At 31.7% G+C, this 21,523-nt stretch overlaps 2 protein-coding genes across 2 annotated transcripts; one reads left to right on the top strand and one right to left on the bottom strand.

Moving 5' to 3' along the window:
• The first annotated feature begins 1,498 nt into the window (after positions 1-1,498).
• Positions 1,499-6,229, top strand: LOC132923214 (MAP kinase-interacting serine/threonine-protein kinase 1). Its single transcript, XM_060987075.1, has 5 exons — positions 1,499-2,444; positions 2,539-2,649; positions 3,991-4,347; positions 4,420-4,775; positions 4,837-6,229. The coding sequence occupies exons 1-5, from the start codon at positions 2,390-2,392 to the stop codon at positions 5,302-5,304; spliced, it is 1,347 nt and encodes a 448-aa protein (XP_060843058.1). The 5' UTR covers positions 1,499-2,389; the 3' UTR covers positions 5,305-6,229.
• Positions 6,230-18,496: 12,267 nt separating this feature from the next.
• Positions 18,497-20,209, bottom strand: LOC132917953 (S-adenosylmethionine-dependent nucleotide dehydratase RSAD2-like). The gene has a single exon (XM_060978959.1). The coding sequence runs from the start codon at positions 20,117-20,119 to the stop codon at positions 19,040-19,042; it is 1,080 nt and encodes a 359-aa protein (XP_060834942.1). The 5' UTR covers positions 20,120-20,209; the 3' UTR covers positions 18,497-19,039.
• Between the last annotated feature and the right edge of the window lie 1,314 nt (positions 20,210-21,523).

Below are 21,523 nucleotides of genomic sequence, written 5' to 3'. Positions count from 1 at the left end.
AGGGAACTGCATGCCTGCCTCCCCCTGGCTTCACCACTGATTTTAGAATATATTCAATACAAATGTAATATTTTATTACTATACATTTTATACTACCTGTATCTTATAATTTAATATTTACTTATTCGTTTATGTAAAACCATAGTTATTACTTATTTTATCAGTTACAAATGTCATCAGTTCATTAATCATGTCTTATGGAATAAATTATAACCATTAATTTTAATATTCGCATGACGTGTGAATAATTTCGGGAATAGGTTTTGAATAGGTAAAACGACAAAAAAATCATTTAAACATTTTTGAAATTTACCGAATTTTATGTAAATTTTACCGGTACATTCCATGTCTCTACTACGACTGTTGACTAATACAGACTTACTGTGTTATACTGTTATGTATAGTGTCATATTATTATCATTATGTGTCATCCACGTGCTAGACACAGTAATGTGTGGCACATACTACACGGTCCTAAAATTTATACGTTCAATAACAACACGCGTATAACACCTATGCCGGGTTTCGTGTACTATAATATACGGTAGGTTGTATAAATGTAATGCGTAGTACGGCGGGCCCCAACCGAAGTCGTGTGCACATCTGAATGATGATGGCACTATAATATTAACGAAATTGGAGGGCGATATTTTTTTTTCATCCATAACACTCCAACGGGTTTACGCTCTGGTCGCCGAGAACAGCATATTAATTATTATTAAATTATTTCACTCGGATTAGCTACAAAATTTTAGAAATCACTAGACGCGGTAGACACGCATACACGATGTTTTACGTGTACCATAATATATTATTTTAATCAGACTTTACGATTTATGGGAGCGTAAGAGCATTATTATTTATTAGTTATTACCTATTAGTTATTACAGTAGTACAGTTGTTCCTTAACACAACACGTACCAATAACTAGCCCCTTTCCCCCACCGCGACTGTCGAGACCATAATAATCGAGATAATAATAATAATAATAAAAAAAAGACGATAAAATACCTACGTCAGACGCGCTTACGAGGTGGTATTATAATTTTTTAATTTATTTAAATAATAAAAAAAAAACCGATGCCGTGATGGGAGGGTAAAAGACACTCTACGCCGCAGCTATTACCACTACGGACACGTAATATTATCATTATTATTATCATCATCATCATCATCACTGTGATGTGTGTTCCCTCTCCGAAGATAAAAATGTGACGTCAATGCATTTGAAGACGAGTGAAAAGGAGAAAAAAAAATTGAATAGAGTTCACAGTCGGCCGAAAAACAACAATAAAAGCGACGGCGGCGGCGGCGACGATGACGACGACGACGACGACCACCATAACGTCGAGCGTTTCCGTACGACGCAGCGAACACGCGGCGGACAGAGGTGGTCGGTAGGTCGGTGTGTACGCCGCCTAAATAAAACGTGCCGGGGCCGCGGACCGGAGGGCGGGACGCGCGGTGTCGCGTATAAAAGGGGACGCGACGGTCGGCCGCGCCGGTAGTGTCGTCGTGCGCCGGTTTCCATCAACACTGCACAACCAGAGCGGTAAGCGCGTTTCGGTGTGTATGACGAGTGCGTGTGCGTGTGTGTGCGAGAGAGCGAACAACAACAACAACAACAACAGCAGCAGGCCGGTCCGCCGTTACCTTGTGGCGTGTTCAGTTCAGCCAGTCAGTCAGTCGAGAGTCGCGCCCGTGTCCGTTTCGCCGTTGGCTTAGAGCGTTTGTACCGTTCGCGTTTGCATGTCTTGTGGTGTGTTGGCGTTCGCGCGGTGTGTAGTACAACAGCAACTGAAGACAAATTACATAACAGCCGTCTTAGCCGCAACCGTTTGTTGTTGTTGTCGTGTACCGTCGGGATCGTGTGTCTGTGTAGTCAAGAACTGTGTGCGACCGTAACAACGCTCCCGGGATCAAGCGATAAATAATAGTAATAATATTATTATATTTTATGTCGTCGGTCGTTCAAAAGTATTACACGTCGTCCTACGCGTCCCGGTTTTTGTAAATTATTCGTTATTTATTTAGTATTTCGATTTATTATCTTGTGCCCCGTATAAATACCGAGAAAAAACCCGCTGATAATTCGGGGAAAGAAAAAAAAAAAAAGAAACAAGTTGATAAAAGATAATATTATATTTATAGTCATATTGTTATACGGGCGAAGAAGCGTAATATTTTACTACCAATTTTATTTTTAATATTACGTTCGTCGACAGATAATATTATTAAGTGCTGTGATATTATATTGTTTTTTTTAAGTTTAAATTAAATATTTATTCGTTACTAAATTATTTTGTGATCGCGCCGTTAACAAACGTTTACATTATTCACTCCCATAAGTATTATCCACCGATCTTACGCAACGCCGTCATCAACCAAAATGGTCGAGAGTATCATTGAAGAAGAAACCCCCGGACAAACTGAGAGCACCCAAAGTAAGTATATCTTGCTCCTCGGTTACCATGCACAGAAGCACAATGTGTGTATTAAGATTGTAGTTCTAACGAACATTCCAATTTTGATTGACAGATGTCCAAGATGAAAAAAAGAATGAATCGTTGTCGTTGAGAAAAGAAGAGGCTCGTAACAAGCGCAAGAAGAAGAAGATCACCAACAGCCTAGTGACATCTTGTTTCCAAGGTATGTATGCACTATGAGATGTTGGTATATTGTTGGTTATGATAAAAATTACTAAACGATATTCATTTATTTTCTTGAAATGGTGTTAATTGTTTACCTGACAACCATTTGTAGGTCATTCTCTTTTAATAGTTTTTGTTACGGTTAATAAAACGACTGTTCATTTGCCAACATTTTAACGCACAATGACTTGGCCAACCAGTGACTAACAAGAATAAGTTGCTGAGTTTGGTATTTCCTGTAATAAACACTTAATGCTTAAATTTCTATTATTTTTGTTGACGTCTGATTCAATTTGATATTTTGCTTTTATTAAAATTTAGTACAAATTAATAAATTATTAAAACTATACCTAATTGAAAAGTACTGAAGGTTAAAATGTCATCGTAATCTTATCGTTTCATACAGTATCATTTTCTTACTTAAATTTAATGCATTTTAAAAATAGCACATTTTACTCCAGAAATAAAATAATATTTTTCTTAGTCATTTTGGATTGTAGATTTTTTAAGATAAATAATAACAATAACTACCTAAGTTTACATTATTATCAAAACTATAAACCTTTGTATTCTCCTGAATTTAATCTGTAATTAATGGGAGTTTAATAATAAGTAGTCAATACTTAATACTTTAATGATGAAATATTGTAATATGTTCTTATCATAATGTAATGTAAATTAATGATAACTAAATTAATATTTTAATTGTTTCTAAACAACATAGCATTTTATATGATAAAAACATTTTTAACTTACAATATCTATTTCAAAATAAAGAAAAATTATTCTGAAATTGAAATTGTTTAAGATTTAAAATATAAAAATATATATATTATAATTTGATACAATGTTTTTTATGGAAATCTAATTTTTTTCAAAACATTTATACCAAGAACACAGAACATGTAAAAATTTTTTTTATTAAATATGAAATTCATTTTCATAGATATTACCCACGTGTTAATGATAAATAAGTTTTATGTAACTATTAGATTAACAAAATTGAGTTAACCATAATACATTTATAAATATTATCAGCTGTTGGTTATTTATTATGTATAGAACAATTTATTTATTGATAAATACTTATATTTTATTATGTGATCAACATATTTCAGAGTGCGCATAAAATATTTAATCAAATAGGCATTCAAATTTATAAATTAATCTATGAACTGATAAAAAATACATTTTAAATTGTGTTAAGTACTTGATTCTTATAATATGGTTACTGCCAATTATCAATACATTTTATTTTCCCAGATTATATACCTAATTTATTAAATTTTGTTTGTTTATTATTAAATTATTAATAATGTATTATATTTTATTTATTTAGATGCTTATAAATTGACTGGCGAAGTGTTGGGTCAAGGTGCTTATGCATCTGTTCAAACATGCGTAAGTGTGTTAACTGGCTTAGAATTTGCTGTTAAAGTGATTGATAAAATTGCCGAACATGCTCGAGCACGTGTATTCCGGGAAGTTGAAACATTCTACCATTGCCAAGGCCACCCAAACATCATTCAAATGCTTGAATTCTTTGAGGCTGATGACAAATTTTACATGGTGTTTGAAAAGGTGGTAGGTGGACAACTACTTGATAGAATACAACAACGAAAGAGATTCACAGAATGTGAAGCTAGTCTTATTGTCAAAGATTTGGCGAGTGCATTAAATTTTCTACATCAAAAAGGTACATTATAAAATAATAATTTTTGTTTGATTTGTTAAATGTAATTAAATATAATTTTTATTTATTATACAGGCATAGCGCATCGTGATTTGAAACCTGAAAATATACTTTGTGTCGATCCTGTAGCGTTAACTCCTGTTAAGTTATGCGATTTTGATCTTGGATCTGGTATCAAGTTAAATCCAGTTGATGGCAGTGCAACGCCACAATTGTTGACTCCAGTAGGAAGTGCTGATTTCATGGCTCCTGAAGTAGTAGATGCATTTGTTGGGAGTCCAGACTCAAATTACCATTATTATGATAAGCGTTGTGACTTGTGGTCACTTGGAGTAGTGGCATACATACTACTTTGTGGCTATCCACCGTTTTATGGGAATTGTGGCTCTAATTGTGGATGGGAATCAGGAAATGCTTGTCCAGAATGTCAAGTAAGACTATCATAGAATGATGTTAAATAAACAAATTTTTAATGATTAATATTTGTTTTAGGGTTTGCTTTTTATTAGCATTCACGAGGGTCGTTATGAATTTCCAGACCGTGAATGGGCAGACATATCAAGTGAAGCCAAAGATTTGATCAGCAAATTGCTGGTTAAAGAAGCTAGTGCTCGTCCAAGTGCTGCTGAGGTCTTAAATCATCCATGGGTGTTCAGACTACAGCAAGAAAAACCCAAAGATCATGAACTAAATACACCAGGTGTTATAAGACGCAACAATAGTGCTCGTGCTCTATCTACATTTGCAGAGTCTGCTATGTCGGCTAATCGAGTGTTCCTGCAGCATTTCAGTTTGTTTTCATCGACTGATGTACCTCTTGCTGCTCAAAGACTTTCACCGCCATCGCATTCCATGATTGTACAGCGTAGGTCACTTGGTAAACCACAATGTTCCAACGAATCAACTGGTGGTAACCGAGCTCCTGCTCAATTACCAATCATTGCATCTCCTAGCGGCTAGAGTTTAACAGGCCACCTCCATTCATTACCTCTCCACTTTTTTTATACTAATTAAAATCATTAGAAAACAAAAATTTGGAAATTATTTAAATACAAAATATGAATTGACAATTTTTTTTTTTTTTTTTAACTAAATAGTCATGTATCTGGTTTTTTTTATAAAGACTAAAATACGCAATAAATATTATAAGATAACAACTTAATGTTTATGTTATAACATAATATATATAAATACAGACTTATTTTTGTACTTTGAAAAAGCTCATAGTCTTCAAAAAAAAAAAAAAGTAATAATTAAAATTTGTGATAATTCCAATGTTTGGCAACACGTTTTGTATTATGGTGCCATTAATTTGTAAACTTTCGGGTATGGTTAACAAAATCAATAAGTTTGTTATTTTTTTTTTCTTATAGAAAACCAACAAGGTACCTATATTAATATATTATATAATTAGACATAGGTTAGTCCGCAAAATATGCGTACATTTACACCAAAACTAATGTCTTATCTAGAATATAGCTCATCAGGTGCCATTTGTTTTTTTTTTTTGTTAGTAATGGTATAGAGAAAAAAAAGGCTGTCATGCATAGAGTTTAAGTTAAAAACTTTTGTGTATTTTTTTATGAGAAGTATGGAATGTTTTTTTAAGTAAATTATTTATACAAGCAATGCACGTTAAAAACTATTGTTAATAAAAAAAAATTGATTTTTTTTAATATTGTGAAATAAGAAAATATTTTTGAAAACCTTTTTACATAAATGCAAAATTGATTTATTAAATAATTTATATACATAAATGTTTCATTGTGATACTATTGAATTTGAATACATGTCAGCAATTAATGTTAAAAAACTAAATATAAATCGAACCGTTATAATTCCAAAATTGAAAAACTGAAAATAAAACAATTTACAATTTAATTGATTTATGTCTAACTATTATATAAGTAGCTGTTATTACTAAATCAAATATTGTCCTTTTAGATAATTTTCACCTCATTGATTAGTTGTATTGAACACTATTTCAATCACCTTGTGATTGTAAGTTATTGAAGTGATAACCATATAACTAAATCATTTGTATACATTGACATCATATTACAAGAAGAACCATTAGTTTGAGAATTAATTTTGATTTATTAAATTATTTAAATTAAACAATGAATAACATATAAGTTCAACTGAAAGTAAGGTAATATTAATGATGATGTGTCAAGTGCTACAGTAAATGGTTAGAGTATGAGCAGTCAAAATACATTGACTGATATCAATCTCAATACATTTAGTAATAGTTAAAAATGTATTGAAAATATAAAGGTTTAAATTATACTAAAGCAGTAAAAAAAATTTTCTAAAAATATTATATCCTAATCCTAAATAAGATACATAATGATCATGTTTGCCCTTTAACATATTAAGGCCCCCCCCACAAGTCAAAAGTTGAAATGCTCTTAGGTATTTTGAGCAGATTAACAGTAAACAATTTTATAAAGTTCAAAAAACTATACCTACCTACTTAATTATATTCGTATAATGTATGTGCATGCAGTCAAAATCGTTCTGTACAGCTTATACCTAGTTCACTTTTTGCATAGAGCGCTGATTTACGTCTTATGAAGATGTTACGTCATTCGATTTAAAAATTAATAATTACCTTTACCTATTTACCTACTGTTGTTGTTTTAGTTTTATTAGTATTAAAAATCAATCAAAAATGATTATTAGCTAGGTATACTTACCATGTGATATTGAAAAAAATCAATACAAGATTGTCGATATATTTTAATTGAATGGATGCATTTTATGACAAACATCCTGTTCAGAATTCTGAATAGTCTAAGAAACCTGGGTAAGCACTTGCCAATATTCCCCATGGTTTTCCAGATTGAAATGATTTACACTTGGCAATCATTATGAAAACAAAAACAAAGTGTTCAGATCTGGGCATCTACAAAAAAATCATTTTACAAATTAATAATAATTATTTATTATTTTACCGTAATGTTGATTAATAAATAAGTTATTAACATGAAATACTGAAATGACTTCCGATCAAGACGAAGTTATTTTTTTTTTTAACAAACAATATTCCGTTCTGTATATATTTTTCCTCTCACAAATTATGATTTTTATTTTCTGAATCGTAAATATTTCAATGAATAATGAAGAATATAGGTGCATTCAGAATGTATTCAAAGTTATATAGCGAGTAGAAGTAAAAAAATCAGACTTTATTATTTGTATTATAGTTACTATCGGAAAAAATTCACTTAAACTAGATACATTCTTCTTTATTTTTATTAATATTTAGGTTTTTATGTTCCGTCAAAAAACTAGACTAATTGAACATCCCATATACATTTTTCTTTTAGCAGTTTGAAAAAAAAACTTGAAAAATATTTCGTAGGTAGTTAAAAATAAAAATATATATGATGGGTATTATATAATATTAAATAATAAATATTTAACATTTACAATATTGTAAAGGTTTTAATGCCAGTGGCATGCCTAAGGGGAGAGAGGTTAAAGGAGGCTATATATAAATTATAAAAATATTACAAAGGATGTGGACTACTTAATAATTTTTTTTTTTTAAAGTTCTTAGTGTTCTACTTTTATATTATATAGTTGTTATTACGTACTAATTATAATATCTTCTTTCCGCACAAAATTATAAAAAGTGGCAAGAATACGAATATTCCCGGCTCTAAACTCTAACCTAGTAAAATAGTAAAAATTGAAATTTTCGAAATTTTTTTTAGAAATATAATGAACGTGTCACAGCGCGGCACGGGCGCACGGCCTTGAACATGCTAGCTTAATTTTGAAATCCACACTAATGCACTACAAAATCATCTTTCGTAAAATGACGTAGAATAAAAAATATGTGGTTACAACCAATACAACCAGCCCCATATCGATTTTAAAAATTAACTTATACGAAATCTTTTTCTTAGCGAATATAAAGCACTCACCTTTACCGTAAACATACAAGTCTAAATTTTGAAATTAGCAAGACATTCTTTCCCCTCGAAATTACACGGAGTGGACAGCAATACGTATTTCCAGTCCTATCACTCCTATCCAGGATTTATTTTACGGGGATGTTTTAAAATTTAATAGACTTATGGTAGGTGGGGGGCAAATTCATCAATAACCTCTGCCCTAGATATAGGTATATCTCTATGGATATTCATTAATGCTAAGCCATTCACTATTCAGCCTGTTTACACCAACGGTATTTCTTAAATAACTTAAGTCTATGGAGTGTTGAAAAGGAGCGTACACTCTCAGATGTAATGGTAAGGATCGTTGCCGATATAACCAACAGCCTGTAAATCGTAGGAAAAATAATAGAACTACAATTTATTATAAATGATTATTTCAAGCACTTGTGTAGAGAAAATTACACTGGGTAAGTTTAAAGTTTGGTTAAATATAACAAAATACGGAGGGTGTTATAACACCCATATCACCCTCCCCTAAATGCGCCCTTTCTCCTATGCTATAAATAATTAATAATTTCGCAAATGTATGCCATGATATTGTATATTTTCTGTATTATTATATGTGTGAATGTGTGATGTGTCTTAGTGTCTATATAATATGCACACGTTAAGTATTATAAAGCACGTGCAATGGTTAATGGTAAAAAAACACTTATTAAATGTGGAAAACTGGTAGGTACTTACATAATATTATATAAATAAACTTGAGTGTATAAATGTATAATCACTTATCAGAAAATTGTTATTCAGTAGTTATTCCAAAAAACAACACTGTTTACGCTCGAAACATTTCTTACACAATTATTATAGGTTTAGTCATTTACAAATAACCCCTTAAAAATGATGTGTTCTGGTTATAAATAAAAAATTGGCAAACCGCAAACATGTATGTATGTCTGGCGGACTACGGCGCTGAAATACATTTCGCAGAAGCAGATCAGCGGCAAAAATATGTACGATAGAGCAACAAAAAATACGAATAACTTAGAATATCGTGTCCTGTTTAATCTAATCATAATGATATTAATAAATGTATCACGAACCAGTAGTTCGTGTACTTATGACTTATGTAGCTATGTAAGTATTGTAAGTAAAATATAAATTATTATACCTACTCATGTCTCATATTAATATATTATGATACAACAGTAATCGTTGATCAACAATCCGTTAAAAAATGAATATAATACAAAATCATATTAGTTTTTGTACACCATTAGGTGGTACGGGGGACGTCCCTCCCATGTCTTAAGTATTATAAGTTGAATTTATTAGCAATATTAGCACTTTTTAAACTTCCCACTTCCCTAGTGCGATGGCAGCGGCAATGCGGAATCGGCGTATCGGTGTATCGCGTTTTGTTACGAGTTTAAAAAAAAATGATTGCGGCAACGCCATCTAGCAAGCGAAGTGAGCGACAGTCGTAGACGGTCGATTTGCTTACGATAAAGAAAATGATTTCACGTAGATGGCGTTGCAGCTTTATAACACATCCGGATATACAAACTAAAAATGTATAGTTAGTTGTACGCGCGGATGACATTAAACATAAATGCGCGCGACCTACACGACACTAATAGACGACAATAGAGAGAATAGCTGATATTCAATGTCTTCCTATATAATAATAATATGTTCACACACACGACACTCGAATGATCAACAAACGAATGGTCCTTGGAGTGTGCAATTAATAAGTTTTGTTTTGTCACTCCAAAGTCCAAGTCCCCGAGTCGCAGTACTGAAAATCATTAAATCAATATAATTAATTATACTGGTTCAATAATAAAAATGATTAAATTAATATATTTTATCGGTACAGTTGTTCGTATTATTATTTATTAGTTTTACGACATATTATATTTATGTACATTTCACAAAATAGTTTCAATCAAACGAGTTGTAATCAATTTCTATTATTATACGCACGGCTGTTGTTTGTTTTATAATAATCTACACTATGTCGGTCAATACAGTATTTACATTCTGTCGCTCGTGAACGTTTTCGTTCGATCATATCATAGTTTGTGGTATTGGAATAATTATTATTTTCTATATATTTTCTACTAGGTATTATAATATTCAGAGTATAATGCAAGGGTTGCCAGCTTTTATAATTTCAACAAAAACTGTACACACCTATTGAAAACGTTTTTTTCTTTTTTTTAGTCCAAGCCATTTGATATAACTTGGCAAATACATTTGACGTCCGATCGAAAGGTATTTTATATTATAAAATCAATGGTATAACTAAGGCACTATAAAGGTCTCTAGTGCTCTAGTATAACTGTACCAATGTACACGGACAGGTACAACTGCCCTATGCGCGTAAATCTGAACTGTACAGGTAAAACCTTTTCCTTGCATGAACCTGTAGTATCTTGTACACGATGTAGACAAAACCTGTATAAAACCTGTGCCGGTTTTACCGATATCGTGGTCCTGTACTATTCACTATAATATACTATTTATATGTACATGCGGGCCTTAATTTCTTTCGATTCAATTCTACCGATAATTATTTATTTACAAATCGTCGGATACTCAATTCTACTCATTATACTGGGATATTTGAAGTACAATATTAGTTTGTATTATAATTAAACGTATTAATTCAATTTTCTGTCGTACTATACAATATTGTAGTTCATAAAATTGACTTATATTTTCTATATTTCATAGTGAACTGTAATAATAATAAATTATTGTTCCCACAAAACATATATATAAATTATAAATACAATTTGACGACCGTTTTTGCTGATAAAAATAACATAAAATTGAGGACATTTCGAATAAAATTGATTTACCTATATAACCTATAAAAGAAAAATGTTAAAATCTAACTTGACCACCTTCTTACGAAATCCGTCCATATATTTTATAAACGAATTAGTAACATCTGTTTGTTTTATTTATGGCTGACAATGATTTAATTTACATAGACTTTCATAACAACAAGTGTGATTTTTCAAATATTTTCAAATTTGCGGTTCAAAGAATAGATATTTCAATCAATATTTATGATTTGAAAACTATATTATACTTATGTAAATATACAATTATTGAATTATATCTTGACTCACACATGTAGCTTGTAGACACTATTTATGTAATGCGCTACACAAGTGTGTTATATTTTTCACTCGGCAATTAGCATAGATGCATTTACCTAAAACCTATACACGGCCTGTCGGCCTAGCTATAACAATTGTTATGCTGTAGAAATTCACATCACAGCGAAAAATAATTCCCAAATACAGTACTTGACTACTTCTAATACAATTTGTTCAGATTTAGAAAATATGCATATTTATCAGTAAAGGCACGTATTCAGAAGGGTTTGAGTGTTCAAACATCTTCCAAAATACTTTCAAAAAATACTTATTTTTCGACATAGCTATGTAAAATACAATTTCGAATTCGTTTTATTAATTATATTGTGTAAGATCTGAATAATGACGTTCATGTTCCACATAACACATATATTTAGAATCCCTATTATACTTAATTAGTTTATATCCTTGCTATATATCGTATCTGTCCGAATTATATTTACAATTAATAAAATTCACCGTTTTAAATGCAGTATAGTTTAGTATGATGACTACGATGTTTCAACAATTTCTTGATACATTATAAAATACGTATATTTGGTATTTATAGCACATACAAGTCGATTCATCGACCATGAACATGCTTATATCTCTATACAAAAACGAATCATCTGTTAAGTATACATACATATTATTATAAATTAAAGATTTTATCACTCGTCAGTCATTATTTCGTTAATTAGGTAACATCAATACATCATGAAATATTATATCCTTGAAAATATAAAAAAAAAGAATAAACAATTTTTTTTGTATAAACAATGCATTTTATTAACATTTTTAACAAATAAAAAAAACCTGGCTTACTGACTCACGCAGAAAAATACATTTTCCGTCCCATGTTTAAGAATCAAAGGCTATGATCATAGTTCATAAATCATAATAGCTGGAACCGGCAGCATCGCCAGATGCTCGGCCGAAGTAGACGTCGTCGCGGGTCTCGCCGTCTGATGTAATAGTATTATTTTGCATGATAATGAATAATGATGCAGTATAATATCCGTTGATATAGTATTATAGTTGTACGAAAAATGTATGTTTAATACTATTAGAAGGAAAGAAATGAAAGAATAATAATATGTTAGAAGCGTACCTATTATTCATAACAATAACACTACACTAATGGATAAGAAACAAATATTATGTATTTCAACACTATACATATAGTTGCAGACAGCAGCAGTAGCCAGCAATAGATGTTCATAGTTATTGTATCCGAAATACATTTGAATTCTAATGGAATAGAACCTCGATTAATCGCCAGTATCAGGAATTCAGGACTAGAGCCTTGACGGATAATCGAAAGACGGTTTAACGAGAAACGAACATTTTTTTTAAACATACAGCATACATAATATTATCAATTATCAGTGGCGCCGATCCTTTTTTAAACCACAGGGGTAAAACCTGTTTGAGGGTACCACTTACCCACCCACCCAAGCCTGTTTAAGTGAGTGGGTATAAGATATCTTATCTACAAAGTGCCCGCTTATCGCATTACATGTATTATGATTTATGCTTATCTGTTGTCTACTTCTTTGTATTTAATACTTAGTATTTACAAATTACAACTATATCTATCAAAAAAAATTACTCACGACCCATTAAAAAGTTCTAGGGTAAGAGTATATACCCCACTTGCCATATGTGATCGGCGCCACTGTCGATTATCATCATTGATTATAAACGTATAATCAATGGTATTATTTACCTACTTTTGAAATGAGATAATGAGATAATTTATTCTTACATATTTCTATAATCGTTTTTTTAGTTGGTAGTCAATTTAATTTACTCATTAATTATGTACATCTATACTATATTATGTTAATTAATAATAATAATAATAAAAATAATAACATTAATAACCATTCAAATCATTATTACTTGATAATTTGGTATGATATTACTATTCATACAACTCTCGAAATAGTTGATAAAGCAATATAAATAATGAAACTATTTTTATTTTCATTATATATTCTAATATGAATTATAAGTTTAAATTTTCACATTACTATAAAATGTAATTAAATATCAATCTGTGTGCTGTCATATTACCTAAAAACCTTAATAGGTTCTTATTTATCTACTACGGTAGGTTCATTTTTCCCCAAACACATTGCATTTAATATTTATTATATTATTTGTATTTAACAAGTATAATAATATCGTTGAAATCTGTAAATACCATAAAATAGTATAAATATTAAGTTCATACTGTTTATAAATAATATCTTATAATATCTACATGTTTTGAAAATATAATTGTATATAGTTAAATCTATACTATACATAAAAGCGGGGGCGTCATTTGGGGCCTATCGCAGAGTAATGAGTACCTCGAAACGATACATTGATGGTCCTAATTTTTCATACACCATATTGGCTCGTCTCAATTTTATGATGCGCCAAGGGTGGATCCAGGGAGGGAGCACTGGGAGCAAGTGCCAACCCCGTTGGAAAAAACATTAAACATAATATTAAAAAACATACATTTTTTATCATATTGTTTTTGTTTGGTAGAGGGCTATATCTATATTATATAATTTTTCCTATAAAGTGCCCCGACCGTAAATACATGCTGGATCCACTCTTGTACTGCGCAGGTACAGCTAAAATGTAATAAAATATATAGTAAAATGTTGCAACTTTAAAATGTTCATAACCACTTTTAAATGATAATATAAATAAAAGCATATGGCATTTCCTAAATAATATTCTTACCTTTAAATTTGATTATAGGTAGGTAAATTTACTCTAATATTATTAAGGCTATCATTAAACATTAAGTTGCTAAAATTAAATGTATGAATGTTATATTTATAGATGATGACAATTTAATCAAGATTCAAAGTAACATAATAGGCAATATAATTAATATAAATATAAATGCTTGCTGATTATTGCTATTTATTTAAAGAAATAGAATTATTATGAAAAAACTTCCTAAATTAAAGTTTTGATTTGAATAGAAATAACAATAGCTGTATCTTATATTCTTATCGTTAAATTAGCTGAACAGCGAAACTAGTTACCTTTTTTAAGTATTATAATTATCGTGAAGTGAACCTAAAACTATACGAAATTGGAATAAGAACTTTAATTAGGTATGTATAAAATATTGTCAGTTTAAAATAGATATACGTATTTATTATTTTATTATTGAAATCACTTTATTACTTTAATCACTAATTGAGAAACAATTAATTTTTATTGAATTATTATGTGAATTTACACATAAAATACCTGTTATCAAAAATTGAAAGCTTTTAATCTTAACTGGAAGCTTCAGTGCTTCACTATATATTAAAAGATTGGCGTAATAAAAATCAGCGTTCCAATCGAGATTGATTAAATAACGCAAGTTAGGTAACATACTAACATAACTTTTATTCTAAGAAATTCAAAAATATTATTTGCTCTAACTTAGTCAATTTTCATTAATACCATTCAATCAGAATTTTCATACTTATTATACAGTAAAAAAAAAACCGCATTTAAATAGATTTTTCACGGAGATACTAAGGGTGATACGGGACTTTTGGGTGATACTATATTACTATATTGTACGGAATATCGTACTATCTTTTAAGTAATATATTTCATTATTTTTTACTACCTACCTAATTAATTTAGTCTTCTCTAAGTTTTAGTTCTATTTATTGTACCCTTCATAGAAAACTTCTGTATTTTCATTTTTCATACACCCTACAAACAACCGATAGATAATAATAATATACCAAAAAAATTTGAATTGTGTATCATAATTATTAAGGATTATGTTATTTTAGATTTATAGAATTCATAATTTTATTCGTATTAGGCGGGATTTTCTCGATTTGTTTACTTGCCACGTATCAACATTTATACAATAATGGTAGGTGCTATACTGAATACTAGTAGCAGTGGCGCCGATCCTTTTTTAAACCACAGGGGTAAACCCTGTTTGAGGGTACCACCTACCCACCTACCCACCCACCCATGCCTGATTAAGGGAGGGATATCTTTTCTACATCGTGCCTGCTTACTGCATTAAATGCATTTTGCTTATCTGTTGTCTACTTCTTTGTATTTAGTATTTACAAACTATAATTATATCAACAAAAAAATCACTCACGACCCATTAAAAAGTTCTGGGGTATTTACCCCACTTGCCATACGTGATAGGCACCACTGACTAGTAGGTACGACACGACCACAATACATGTATCAGTGTCCAAAATCTTAACAGTATATAGTCAATAGGTGACTCCCTTCGCCCATGTGATCCTCGTCAGATATATAGCAATGGCCAATGAGGTAATAACAATAAATTGTTTGTATTTTACAACAAAGGTACCATATTATGCTATTATGTCTTTATGTCTTTATCATTATAATATAGTATCCTTTCATCAGATATAAGAATGTAATGCAAGCCACAACGCATTTTAAGTGCTGTAAAAATTACGAGGTACAACCGTTCGCGTTGTTCTTTTGTAAAATATTATTTTTTAATATAATTTTGTTGCATACTAAAATTAGATATTTTAAATAAGAATGGAATACATTATAAAAACAGTTATGGTCTAAATAATAAACAATAAAAAAAATTAGAACCTTAACACACAAACCTATACAGTAGATATACACCTATAACCGATAACTAATAATAATGAATGAAATTCACTCACTGCAGCAGCACCTCTAGATAATGCTGAAAAAAAATAATTATCATAACTCAAAAATACTTATTTACTAGTTACCAGCTATATCTTCTATACTATTACAAATTACAATGTTTTGGTGTAATTTACTTCAAAGCCTTACCGGACGAAACTATATTTATAATGCATAAACGTACTTTCAAGTATATGTTATACTAATAATGCTACCATACGTATCCACGAGGGTAGTCAGTCATATTATATATTCCAGCCGGTCTTTGGTCTTATTTTTGTATTACATTCATACTTCATAGTTATATACTTATAACGATCGCATAAGTGTAGGCGCATAGTCAAAATGTAACTTCACTATCTATCAATCTTAATGGTAAGACAATTGTTTGTTTTGTCATGAGTTTATTTTAATTGTTCAGCGAGCAATGAGAAATTTGTATACAGTAATATTTTACATACCTACTAATAACTTGATTAAAAATTAAAATATTGCAATAAACTCACCGGAAAACTATATATGATGCTTATGTTACGTATTGTACACATATTAAATATGAAATGTACACTGGAGATCATTTACCTTCAAGGCTTCTAATTTTATAATAAGTCAATTCACTCTATTTTTAAAAATTACTACACAAAATTTTAAATTTTAAATAGTAATTTGGTGTATTGTAGGTTTATAAGACGGAGACTACACACACGGATACGTGATAAGTAAAATAAATAATACATACTTTGCATACGGAACCCACTCCTTTTATGTTATAGGGATACACAAATAAAATGTTAACATAACTTTATTATTCAATTCAATATCATTTAACTATGGACTGAGTATGAAGTGAAATATAGAAGTATTATTTACAAATAATATACATAGGTACTCATAAAACTGTACTTATTATATTCGTACATGTATGATAACATAAAGTATACAATTTGTATAATGCTACACAAAAATGCATTTATTATAAAAATATATACATACATACATAGTATGTAGCAGATCTAAATGTAAATAGTAGTCTATAGGTATTTTAATAAATATTTAATAATGATAAATTGTCTACCACATTTCTACCAAACACCTCAATTGGCTGATTGGAGCTCAATACTATAACATTGTATAGGTACATTTGCGCATCGATTATTAATTTAATTCGTCTTTGTAGTGTTAAAGCATAAGTTACAAGCGTTGAATGTATTGCGTTTACAACGATGTATTTTTTTTAATGTCTTAATATATTTATATGTGATTAAAATTGACTATTCAATCAATAAACATTAACCAGTTTTTTATGATAAGCAATTATACATTATATTTAAATACTTTGTTCCCCCTCACTACAAATTGGTTTAGGGACGCTTTTGCCTAGAAAACATAATATGACCGCTTGCGTATAATTACACCGCAATGATAATTGCCTGAAAAATGTATTTACTGTATTATAATTTTTGTGCTTATACGATTGTCCCAGTTATTTTTGTTTGTACATTTTTAATGTTTATTTTTTAACGATCAATTAAGCATAATATGATATAGCGACCTTATAAATGTATTTTCAATAATAACTAATCTTCTATATAAATATATAATATATAACCTTATCGTAATATTAACGGTTGAATTTAAGCTTAAAAAAATAACATAGTGTAGCACTATAACGACTTAAGATAAATTATTTTGTGATTGTCCGATTCAATAGAGGTTTTCAATTGTTTAGTAATTTTGTCAGGAACAACAATTATTATAAAATAATCAAAGTATAAAATATTATATGATTCTCTAAGTTTAGTAAATAGGCATCTTAAAACAATATATACAACCATTACAACCTGTAAATACTTTCTAGTTGGTGTTTTTTTTTTTTACGTATTTTCAATTTTAATCATCATGCGTGTAGTATAACGAATGTGAATACCTATTGAATAATTTTATACGAATGCAACTTTTTGAGATATTTTAATTTATAACATTCTTAGCGGTATAAAAAAGTATCCATTTAGATTATACTCGTATAATAGTGAATATGAATGGCAGGACTAAATTTTATAAAGTATTTAAAATTCAGAACGATGAAATAATTATTATAGTATTCATCAATGTTTTCAATTTCAAATGACATTAACATTTTTAAACAGTACAATTTTCAACAATTTATATCACATTTGTCATTTTTTTTCCAACTAAACAATTAAAAATAGCGATACACTCTCTTCAATTAATAATGTTGTGCAAAAGGTTTCTAGAAAACTAATTTAACTAACACTTCCAGTGTATTATTTAATTGTATGATTAAATGTTTTTACTATATATCAATATATGAATGTTATAAAAAGTTAAAATATTTTATGTATTTATTATATGTAAATATATAACAAAAGTATTTGACACAGTAAAAATGTACTTCAAAAATTTTAAATTGTTTATTGTTACTTATTAATTATAAATGAAATTATTATTTATTGTAAGATATAATATATACCTTTATACATGTTTAAATATTTTGTTGAACGTATCGGAATAGTCTTTATAAAAATTTAAAATTTTTTAAATGAAAACCAACTGTAATTGTTATCGTTATACGTACTTAAATTCGGGAGGTTATTAATGTTTTTAATTATTGTACTCGTATATCAATATCTCCTTCCGTCAATATATATATACTTGTGAAAATTGGCATGACTTTTAAGCTTATCATATTTTATAAGACTGTTCTATAATATAATATAATATACAATAAATATATTATATTTCAAATGATTTAAACCGACTGATCGATAGTGACTTGAAAAACGACACCACACAACAAATATAAAACTAAACGCAGGATACAGATGCGCCTGTGTGCACGTGCCATAATAATTGCATTAAGTATATGATAATAATAATAATATCGACAAGATGAAGTGCGGCGGCGAGAGAATAAAAATGTGTGACCGATTACCACTCGAGCTCGGCTTCGGACAGTTGCTGTTTACTCCACACGTAAATGCCGCCCCGCTCCAGGAAAGCCTTTTCGTCGAAACCGGAACCGCGGAGCGCTTGCTGGACGCCGACGTCGAGCAGGGACGCGGACGGCTCCTTCTTGCCGTTGCGGCAGTTGAGAAACCGCATGTACTCGTCCAGGATCAGGTAGCTGTCCCGCATCGCGTCGTTGTTCTCCGGCACCAGTGTCCGGACCTCGGCGTGCCGGCGCAAGAACCCGTCGAACTGTTCGTCGGTGACGTAGAACCGGGCGGCGTCGCGCAACGCGCCCTCGCCCGCGTTCTCGCCCTCCAGCATCAGGCATTGGAACACCTTCCACCGGACCGGCCGCAGCCGTTCGATGTGTTCGGTGAACACCTCGTTCACGTTGTACGTGTTCACCACCGTGTTGATCTTGAACGCGATCTTGTGCTGTCCGCACCACTCGCGCACCTCGTACAGCTTCGCCACGTGATCGGTCCGGCCGCCCTGCCGGCGGCCGATCTCCCGGTTCGTGTCGGCGTCGAACGAGTCACACGACACGGCCAGCATGTCCACGTACTCGCCGTACCGGATCATCCAATTCTCCCGGATCAGGCTACCGTTGCTCACTATGGACACGCTGATGCCCGCCGACCGCAGCTCCGTCTTGCAGTACCGGATGAGCTCGCCCATGAACCGGCCGCCGTCCCGGACGAACGGCTCGCCTCCCGAAAAGTTCAGCTTCTTCATGCCGGCCGCCGCCAGCATTTTCAGCCCGCGCTTCGCCTCGTCCAGCGGCAGCACGAACGACGTCTTGGCCGTGTGAAAGCAAAAGCCGCAGCTGTAGTTGCACTGGCGCGTGAAATGATAGTTTACGCTGAGCGGCACGGCGGCATCGGCCGCGCCCGCGTCCCCGTTGCACGCGACGGCCGGAGCCGCGTACACGGCGCCCGGCAACGGCGCGACCGCCGACGCCAACGCCGCGACCGCCGACGCCAAAGCCCGGCGCACCGCGTCCCACGTATACCTCAATAACGTGTTGACAAACTGCAGGTTCGACGCGACAAAGGCCATCGTACGTACGTGCGTGTGGTTCGCTGCTGCAGTAAATGATCGAGAACGTTCTCGAGTGCAGCCGAACGCTACAGTTACTTAATAACTACAGTTCTCAATGATTGTCGTCGGTGTGAGTAGTCGAGCAATGAGTGGGGGGAGCAGCGGCCGCAGATTAATCACGTTCACACGGAACGATTTCGTCGATGACGGCGGGTGGAGAAAGGGAAAGGAAGGGTTCACCTGCAGTAAAATTGTAAATACATGCAATGAACAGTGGCGTATTTAGGATTTTGTCAAGGGGGGGGACACATATTTCCTCGACAGGGTACACTTATAACCACTGTTTCTCAAAAATGTTAAACATTTGTATACTTTTTATCAACAAGTACCTATACATAAATATATAAATCTGTTCTTTTGTTTTAAAGATTTATTATTTATAGGTAATTATTTTTTTATAAAATGGAGTAAACTATGAGAATACAATATGTATAGTACCTATTGATAAATATACAAATTTATATGTAGGACGAAATCAGTAAAAAATAGTTTACCAGCCAGTGCTCCGAACTTGAGGGTCTCAGGGCCTCCTCAATGCAGCAACTAAAAAAGGGCCCTATTTTTGGTACTTAGCCCAGAGCCTAGGCCAAGTATAAAGGCCGTTTAAAAAAAAATAATTTGCTAAGGTAGAAGTTCGGTACTGGCACTAGCGCAAGTGTTCAACTATAATGAGTAGTAAATTATTATGCTAGATTAAAAATAAAATATTGCAATAATAAATTATAAAAATCGTATTTTACTGTTCAAGTTTGATTATTATTTGTATTTCATTTAATTATTGGAATTTATTGTTTAGAATTCCTGTTTATATATACATGCCTTCGCCCTGCAATTTGTTTTGAAATAGCAACCAAAAGTAAACGCTTATTATTAAAATCATGATAATAGCCGGATCGTCATTGACAATAATGACGATTGACAGCATTTTACGATTTTTGATACAAATTGTTTTCAATCATTTACATATTTAGGCATTTAGCAGTACCTAAGTCGTGTATGGACTACGCGCGGGCATCAACCATAATATTTCCAAATTCATAATATATCAATATTCAATAATATATTATAATAAAGTGTAGAGTTTTCAATAATTGTATTCTGTATTTCTATAATATACCTATGAAAAATTATTAAACCTACCAGTAAAAAAAGACTGAGGGGGATCTATCCCCCCATAACCCTCCCCCCGTAAATACGCCACTGACAATGAATAAGTGTAATTAAGTTATAGTAGTTCCCTCTTTAACGCCACCTGATGGGGAAACTTGAGAAATAACTGCCAGCTAATTAGGAATATTTTGATATTTCAAACTTAAGCAACAATAATACCGTAGTTTTGTCTACACATCATCGTGGTCTGAA

Source organism: Rhopalosiphum padi, chromosome 1 (genome assembly GCF_020882245.1).
Source record: "Rhopalosiphum padi isolate XX-2018 chromosome 1, ASM2088224v1, whole genome shotgun sequence".
Classification (NCBI taxonomy): Eukaryota; Metazoa; Arthropoda; class Insecta; order Hemiptera; family Aphididae; genus Rhopalosiphum; species Rhopalosiphum padi.
Note: the sequence above shows the minus strand (reverse complement) of the source record. Positions and strands in the feature narration are given on the sequence as shown.